The 9977-nt window shown below is 34.7% G+C and overlaps 1 protein-coding gene across 1 annotated transcript in view; it reads right to left on the reverse strand.

Moving 5' to 3' along the window:
• LOC145668029 (trypsin-1-like) overlaps positions 1-7746 on the reverse strand; it is a 76008-nt gene extending 68262 nt beyond the window's left edge. Inside the window, exon 1 of the mRNA XM_081735498.1 lies at positions 7677-7746. Coding sequence (XP_081591624.1) covers positions 7677-7725 — 49 coding nt within the window. The 5' untranslated portion in view covers positions 7726-7746. The remainder of the gene's footprint in view (positions 1-7676) is intronic.
• Positions 7747-9977: the final 2231 nt, after the last annotated feature.

Below are 9977 nucleotides of genomic sequence, written 5' to 3' on the forward strand. Positions count from 1 at the left end.
ATTTCCGCCATGATTCATATTAACCAAAATAATTTCATTTTTCGGAAGCGGAACTTTCACTTTCCGGATTTCGGAAAATTATGAAATTCAGTTAAACATCGGAATTCAGAATAATTTCGGAACTCGGAAACAATCCGGAATTTAGAAAATTCCGTAATTGAGAAAGACTCCGGATTTCGAAAAAAATCGGATGTTTCCGAATTCCGGAATATTAAAGAAATCAGAAATTTCTAAATTCCGGATTTTTCCGAATTCCGGAATTATTCCAAAATCGGAATTTTCCGAATTCCGGAATTTGTCCGGTTTTACTTTCGGGAGTCCGGAAAGTAATAATTCCGGAATTGACTATCCCTAGTTTATACACAACCTTTCAGAACACTAAGCTAGTAGCTGTCTACAAACAAACAAGTAATGCAAAGCATTTTGTATCCTGCAATATGTCATGTATTAAAATCCGACAGCAGTTTCAGTATCTATCCTGAAATTGCATGTATCTAGTTACTGGAAGCTGAGGTATGAAGAATTGTATTGATTCTTAACATTTTGTGTCTTATACAACCCTGCAAACCACTGAATATCTAAACGGCTTTCGTTAAATCCAAGTTGTAGTACTCACAGTTACATCCATTTGTGCCTGTATGATCGTGTTACTAATGCATACTATAGGACAGCGTTAGTAAGTCTTTCTCTGCTCTCCCGTAAAGTTGTGATACGATCTACTACAGAATAAAGAATCAATTATCAGTTTAACGAAGTTGTTGTATTACTACTCCGCCTCTGTCAACTCTGGTCGATCTCGTTGCTTTTTTATACCCCTTTCTTCGTTTACTGAACTAAACAGTAACTATTCTGAAATATACTACTGCGCATGCCTCGTAGATAAATATTTTTGATGCCAATAGTTTCCGTTTTGTCCAAGGAATGTTCTTTTTCTTATTCCCAGCATGACACTTTTATTACATTATATGAAGAGCATGTAGGTCTAAATACCTCATGTATTACATAGAATGTAGGTTTAACTCTTCCAGCAAAGAAGAAACATGTGACCATAGTATACAACCCACAGAAGTGATAGCTGGCAATACAGTGGTCGTAATCCCTAACAACACAGAGAGTGAGCATTGCCCTGCCCGCTGGTCTAGTGGCTAGCACGTGCGCCTTTGGTGCATGGTGTCCCGGGTTCGATTCCCGGCGGGAGAGCATTTATGATTTTTAACTGTCCTCGATGTTTCTGTGTTCGTGTCCCTGTCGTTATAAGTTATTACAAAAAGCAAGTTAAACGAGTGAAGCAAGTAAAATTAGCAATAAGTAAGTTAGTAAAACACATTCGGTGAGTCAGTTAAAAAAAAAAAAAAAGCGGACAATGAACTGGCTGTTCGCGCCGTCCATGCAAGTTCGAATCTATCTCGGCTTGATTTTTTTATCCATTTGAGAGAAAGTATTGTTTCTTTTCGCTAAGGTTGTCTCTTTTCGTATTTTTCGCCGTCGTTCACAATTAAAGTAACTGGCTATTCTTATTCTTTCTACGAATGATGGATCTTCTCTTTGGCTTCATGTCAAACATGCACACGTAATGAAAAGACGCTGTCGATGATAATAATAATAATAATAATAATAATAATAATAATAATAATAATAATAATAATAATAATATGAAATATTACTAGCTAACTCGTGTGTGTATTTCGACAATATAATTTTATATTATTATGTGGAAATAAGTAAGGCTGGCTGGCGCCGGCCCCCTAATTTTTTCGATGCGCCTTATGGGTCCACGGTGTCCAACGTTGGTCCCATCTCACTTTCACCTCCTGTTCTCTCGATATAAGTTATCGTCATTTTGCCTAAAGAGGGCTCTGCTTGGCTCCATGACTACCCACGGCAATGACTCTTCGTTCATTTTTCGTTGAAGTCGCTTATTTTTCTGAGTACTATGAGTGCATACTGTCCAACGTTGCTCCCATCACTCAACAGTTTCCCGTTCTCTCGATATAAATTGCTAATATTTTGTTTGTAAGGGAGATATGGCGTTACAATGATTACGTTTGAAGAAGAATTGAGGAAGATATTCCTTGCCACAAACAACACATATTATTATTATTATTATTATTATTATTATTATTATTATTATTATTATTATTATTATTATTATTATTTTACTTACTACTAATGTTGCCTACCTTTATTTGCAATGCAATGTGTTACTAAAAAGCAAACCAAATAACACTCCTCGCCATTCACGCTCTCTCTGTGTTAGAGGAAAGCACATTTATTATATTATTCTTTCAAATAACACGTTTCACAAGTTACTTCACTTTCAATGTGTAATTTCATATCATCACTAGCAATCATCTTGTTCCGATACGAAAATAACCCCCTCCTGCAAAAAAAAAAAAAAAAAAAAAAAGCCTGACCGTAGCGAAAGGGCGTGAACATTCTTTATGCGATTAATCGGGTCTAATATGTCAATAAGTCTCTGCACACAAATATTTCAGTAAAAGAGGAAAAGTTATTCAAACTTTCTGAATACCCATTTATGGGGGGAAATTTGGTTCCCTTCGAAGTTTTTAAGAGTTTAAAGGGCCGCCATTTTGAACATTTTCGTCTGATTATTCTGGTTAACGAACTGAAGATATTTCAACAATTAATGTTTGTGCCAAGTTTCATCTCAATCCGCTGAAAATTAGGGTGGTTACGGCATTCACAAATAGCGTTATATATATACAGATAGATAGATAAACAGACACACAGAGGGAGAGAGAAAAAGTGTTTTGCTCCCTTCTCGCACCTGTGGTGCGTCAGAGCTAAACCTGGCCCCTTTGCAAAACGTATTGACCAGCCTGACCTAAACACAAACCTCTTACTTGCTAACGTAGAAACGTGGTCGGGAGGTGTAAGGCATGTAGATATTGTATTTTTAATAAACATGAGTATGGCTTACTTCCATGTTTTTCTTTTTACTTTTTGCAGCTACATCGGAACGTTCAATTTTTATTCTTTACTAATTGCAAATAGCGTTTACATTCAAAATATGAGGAATTTTGGTGGCATTTGTTCGGATATTTTTCTCTTTTGAAATGAAGAAAAGAATAAAAGCAATACGCAAAGACAAAAAGTATTATCAGTACTAAACCTTACCAATAATAATTGCTACGAAAGACTAAATACGATCTCTTTTACCATCTCTCATGAGCTGCATGTATTATAAACAAAAATTTTTAAAAACGTCCTCACCGAAGATTCGAACTGGCGACCTTTGCATTTGTAAGCCAGCACCTTAGCCACTACACCAACATCATAGCATGGTGAAAGTTTAGTTTTCGTCGTATTTGTTGTATTTGTGTTTTATGTTCCCACTTCAACAATTTTTACTCTTTTTTTCTAAGTTTAACAGCTGTTTCTGGCTTTCTCTTTCAGTGTCGTCCTTTATTTACATTATGCACTATTCGTATTCACAGCTTGTGTCCCTCTGCAATGTCTTATTCAGATTAAACTTTTCTTTTTGCCCCTCAGTAAACATTTGATTGATTTAATTCTCATACTCTCCACGGATGGAGAGCAGGAATGCCAGACTCGAAAAACAGGTGTACATTTACTTTCCTGACAGATCATACATGCGTGCGTACAAAACTGTTTGAGTTGCTCTTTCATTTGATATAATATTTATAATTGTAAGTTAATTGTAATAGATACTACAAAGTTTCAAAACCCTAATATTAATTTTGAAACACCCTTCATTACTTCAAATTGAATCATCCTATATTCATGTCTTTTCTATACATATCATCAGGACCGGTCCTAGTCAATTTGTCGTCTCGTGCAATGGCATAATTTGCCGCCTTCCCCTTTCTCCAGAAAGAACAATCTTAAAAGTCATGATTTTAAGTATGCTACTCCAGCATGAACAACAAAGGTGAGGGTAAGTGCAGTCGCACTCAGAAAGGCTTAAATACTTACTAAAAATGCAATCCCGTTGTGTCTGTTTTTTTGTTTAAATATTAATCTATTATGTTAGTGAAAGATAAAGAAAACACACCTGCAGAGGAAAAATGGTAATCCTTTTTATAAAATTCACTATCGAGCTTCAATCTCAATGTATTAGTTTGCAATTCCAGTGCAACTAGCTCTTTTATCTTTATTTCTTGATTTTTCTTCTACATCTTCTAACTTGTTTCTAACAAAAACAAGACTAGTTTCATATCAAAACTGTGATAACTTAGTAAATTGAACAGAAATTTACTACTATTCGAGAAATGAATTCTTGCATTTGACAACAATCAAGCAATTTGTGCTCGGATTTATTCGACCATTTGCTTTAGCATTGTCCATGTGGCCTTAAACTAATGCAACCTAAACATAATTTATGAATGTAGTATTCAAATAGAAGGTCAGCTTAGTAAATGTAACTACCATCATCATGAAGTCTGTTTCCAACAAGAAATATTTAATTTAAATAATATACTTATGACAGATTTTGCCGGACCATCCAAGCTTGCCGCTCTACGCAAATGCACGTGTTGCATATATGGTAGAGCCGGCTCTGTATATCATATATATCTAGTCGACAAATTATTTATATATGTCTAACAAACTAAATTAATTAACTCTATGGCCTATGGAACCCGGAGGTGCAATGCCGCGTTCACAAAAGCTCTGTACTGACTTCTATCCTTACCTAACTGCACCCAGTTTCTACTTTGTATTCCAATCTCTGCGTCCTCCCATCTGCGCCTAGGTCTTCCTAATGGTCGTTTTCCGATTGGTCTTCCAGTCAAGACTTTGAAAGCGTTTCTACTTTCTTCCATTCTAGCTACATGACCCGCCCACCTAAGCCTCCTAGACTTGACGAACCTAACAATGTTGGGTAAACCGTATAAATTATGTAGTTTCTCGTTATGAAGTTTCCGCCATTCCCCATTCCCGTTCCCCTTGGGTCCGAATATTCGTCTCAGGATTTTGTTTATATATGACATTTAGAAAAATACTATTAGGCAAAGTAATATTAGTTTTTACCTTTAGACAAGTTATTGGATACTGTTCGTGACATTATTTTTGTACTTATTAAAGGTCTGCTTTCGCGAAAAAACAAAATTTCATTTCTACTTTTATTTCTTAGTTCATATTGATGAAAACTGCTGAAACCCGAATTGTTAATAGGTATGGTATTCATGAAATCTGTAAAATATTTGTAGCGTATCAGTATCTAGCGTATAATTTATGTTGCATTTTTCGGTAATTACACCTACATAAAAATATTTCATACTTAAATAGACGTAAGATGCATTACAAATGACTATTGAAAAAAAAAACGAAATTTAGAAAAAAACGAGAGGCAATGTTTTTTTTCTAAAAAAACTTAAATTTCTGAAAAAATATGAACCTTTTTTTCTGTTTACAACACTAGTCATCTATGCCATTTATATCATTCATGCTCATATTCCTCATGTTTTTCCATCTTAGCACAGATATCCTCACAACTAACAAGGGCTTCCCATTGTGATCATTAGTCGCGAGTCGCCCCGGGACAGAAGATTTAACCTGCATCTGTCTAAGTAATTTCTATTTGTTTGTGATGTGCTGGCACTTCATCTCATCTTTCATTTACATTATCTTACATTTTCAATCAGTTAAAATACTATCTCGCATTAGGTATTCTTCACTTTATCTTTCGCTATTCACATGATAACATTTTATCATTTTCTTGCCTTATTTAAGTTATGTATTTTGTTATATATTTACATTTGGCACCTTGATTGCACTGTTTCGTTTTGTGTACCATTTAATAAAGATGAAAATAAAATAAATAAAGAACAATAAAATGATGATATAACTCCCTTCCCTCCCTCGTCTCGAATTTCAAACACATTTCTCATCTGATGGCCAGAAAGATTTAATTGCGAGAAACTATATTAAAAACTAGTAGAAGTACGTTTGTATTTTTTTTTATAATATGCTTCTGAAATACTATGTTTAGACCTACCGGTACGTATTAGTTCTTTTCTTTCAACGAAACAGAAAAAATAACTAAAAATAATAGACATTTCTAGTTTTTCAGGCTATGCTTATGTCTTTTAGGCCAAAAGAGAAGGATGATTATTGAAGTTAAGTGATTGTGAATGAACTAGTGGATTGATAATGTGGGAGGAAACGGGTCAACATTGAGAAAAAGTTAACTTTGTGGTGGACAAACACCGTGTGCGTGGGTTTTCTCGGGGTTCTCCCACTTTCTTCATTCCACCATTTCATTCATTACTCATCATCACCGTCTCCTTTAGCCTAATCGGCATAACCGTGGGACGTAAAAAAAAAATTCAGAAAACTCACGGATACAATGGCCTGAGGCCTGTAATCGAACCAAGGATCACTGTAGCTCTACCATTGAGCTACAGTTCCTCACAAAATAATAATTGACCCGAATTTAATAAACATGCTAACGTTAATTACTCGTATAACACTCTATACTTGACAAAACATTAGTAGCAAATAACCTTACTACAATCATTTATTAGCAATATTGTAGTAGTATTTAGAAAAAAAATCACCTATCTCTGAAAAGTTCAAACTCGTGAAATCTTAAATTGAGACTTTTCAAATCTTTGTTGCATGGTAAACTTCTTAAACGTTCATATATATATACCTCTCTCAAAAACAAAAAATGTAGTTATAGTTGACTAAATATGTAACCCAAAATGTCAGCGTTAACTCGATAACAATCGTAAGTAGAAACTCTGATCAATTATATAAACAGAGTGCTCTTCCTGACAGTGCACTATATTGTGATCTTTCTAAGATTTGTTGTTTATCTATTATAAAGTATTACTACTTTGTTATGTTATCATAATTCACTTGGTGTTCCAATCAAATTAATACAGGGCTAGCATAAATGCTTCATTCATTTTGAAAAGGCTATATTTTCAAAACTATTACACGTACACACATGGAAGATATATGAAAAGAACCACGAACTCAGTAACTTTGTATTGTGTATTCCAGGTGATAGCACGACGGGGAAGACACAAGACGGGGAATCCCCTCATTGGCACATCCCACTTCGTGACTACCTAAATGATTAACTTTCGCATCGCTGGATTGGTCATATTAATGAGAATGACCCCCAGAGAAACAAGTTGCAGACCACGAAATCAGGATGTCTGGTTGGCCAGGGGAACAAAGCTAAGTCGTTATCACCAATACGTCCAATCCAGCGATACAGGTGTCCCCCCGCCCTCCTGTTGCCACCTAAAATACCCAAAACAAACTCGGTGAGTTTGTGGTTCTTTCCATATATCTTTCATGTTTGTACTATCTTTCAAAATATATCCTTTTCAAAACGAATGAATCATTTATGATAACCCTGTAGATTGTTATATTTGTAACTATTGCATTTGGAGTACATGTAATACAAAAGGATTCATAGTATTTATAGCAGCTGTTGAATGAATTTTATGCAATTGTAAGTCCAGTGTAACAATGTGGGTAATTGTATATTTTTTCTCTAATAAACTATCAATTACTTGAAAATAAGAGAAATAAAAAGCTCAGTCAATACTAAGGATTAGTCAGCAGCATGAAACATAAAATGCTTTACTTAGCACTTTTCTTTTAATGATTCACCTATCATATGATCCATTCACCTTTAAACTTGATGTTATTAGATGAATCCGTTATTTGCTTACCTCGACAAAGTAGTATCAGGTGTAGAAATCCTACCAATAGTCTCAACATTGTTACAAAGTATTATACTATATTTCTTTTGTTCGCTTGATATATATATACTGATACAGTACACGTATAATAATTTCAATAGTGAAAGTCCTAATATTTCGGGAGAAGATAAAAAAAAATATTAAAATGTTCCACATGTGTTTGTTTATCAACGGAAGATTTTCATAGGATTATCAAGTTTGTTTGTTTTTCCGGTTAAGCGAGACATTTTCATTTTGTTTATTTCTATTACTTAATGTTTGACCTTCTTTAAATAATTCTTCTCAATGCTTTCTTAATCCAAAATACTTTCTTCGGTTCTTTGGATTAGGAAATTATTGGATTAGGATTAGGATTAGGATTAGGAAATGAGAAATTATATTTCTGGAGATTTGACGTCTATGATCTTTTATAACTCCGTCACGTTTGAAGAATGACGTGCCTCGACTATCACACTGTCTGGGGAAATGGAGAAGGAAGGAAGCAACTTGGGACCATAATTATCAAATCAGCCTTACCTTGTGTGAGTGAGGAAAACATACGGGAAACCTCACTCAGAATGGCAGGCTTGAAAAACCTCTGAACTTTTCCATCCAAGTTTTCCCACCGGGAATCGAACCCAACCAAAGGCTAGAGTATTAGTGACTATGCTACACGGGGGCACTCTATGCTTTGGAAATGTTAAAATTACAATATCGTGAAGTTTTCAGTTTTGTATGTACTTGTATTTCAGAGTTCATTACTGTATATATTTGTATCTTCAAGTTCATTTTCGGATTAAAAGATCCAATATATTTCAATCAAAAATTTTCTTGTACGCCTTATATCTGCAGAACTACATTTAGTGTAGCCAAAACCAAACTATCACTTAACTCACTATGACGTGCTTATTTCGTACAAAATACGATAACTCGATTTAGGGGCCGTTCAAAAATTATGTGTCCCCTGATCCAAAAACTAATTCTTGGCCATGATCGCAATCTTTTGACCCATTGTTTTTTTTTAAATCATTTCTAAAATTCTTGTTATAGTTTCTCATCCCCAGTCCCACTCTACGGAAAATACCTCCTGAATTCCTAACCGTTCTTACCTACTCAATGCTTCGAGAGCAAAAGACTTTGATAAAAATCTTCCGGCTTTCTCATATACTTAATGATTTTTATATGGTAGGCCTATATTTTACATATATATTAGTTGAAACTATCTATACATACCGTACATTCTCCTTTCTCAATTCCTATACTTATGCTGTTATGAAAGCTCCATCGTGGCTAAGCGGTTACCGTACGCGCCTTTGGCATGGGAGACTCGTGTTTGATTCCTGACGGGAGCTAATGTATTTCGGATCACACGTTAAGCTGTAAGTTCACGCTTCATAAGCCTCGCTGCTGAAAGGAACAATAAAATCAAAATCAAATCAAATTATGCTGTTACTAGCTTTTGTTACCTACTCACGGTAACTGTTCTTGTTTTCAGAAAATAAGAAAGAACCAAGAGCATTTCGACTTTACTATGGTCATAAATCAAGTCTTGCTATTTGATAAGGTTAGGGCCTAACTAGTTTAAGGGACGCAAGATAATCAAGAGGTAAAAGTACAAGGAATAATGGACTTTTAATTTTGTGCAATCCAAATTTTCATTTATTAATGTGAATCAGTAATGACACACAGTAGTTGTTTTCGCCGTTAACGTTTCCTAACTCCCAACTTTTTTCAAATAGGTAGAAGAGGTGTGACAAACGTACCTACTTCTCCAATATTAAATTATTGTAATCATATATTCACTGTGGGAAATAGTATGTAACAACAAAATGTCAAATATTGTCTTGAAGTGGTGCTCAGAAACACAGGCCAAAGGTTCACTATTACTTAACACCAACAAAAGGTGCTTTAGATCTATAAGTAGATGCAGCTTTTGGCTATTTATGCTACTACAGAAATTGATTATGAACAAGAAGACTCACGAAGATGCCGAAATTAAGAGGCTAGGATGATCTGCTGTTTTTCTGTAATATGTCGAACAAAGTTCTATTTATTCCATGAAGATTCTACGTTTTATCCACACACAGACTTGCTAGATTTAGAAAATATGGCATATGTCATTCTTCAGAATTCTGTACTTTTGCTTCTCGTTTGAAGAAGGAAATTCAAATTGTCTTATTTGAAACATTATAATTGATTGGAGTTTGGTTTTCATTTCAAATCTTGGGAAACTTCAGTGTTAGCCCATAGAGTGAGAAAAGGTGGAGAGCAAATGCTAATCTGCATTTTCCA

The sequence above is a fragment of the Thermobia domestica genome, chromosome 13 (genome assembly GCF_964235325.1).
Source record: "Thermobia domestica chromosome 13, izTheDome1.hap1.1, whole genome shotgun sequence".
Taxonomy (NCBI): domain Eukaryota; kingdom Metazoa; phylum Arthropoda; class Insecta; order Zygentoma; family Lepismatidae; genus Thermobia; species Thermobia domestica.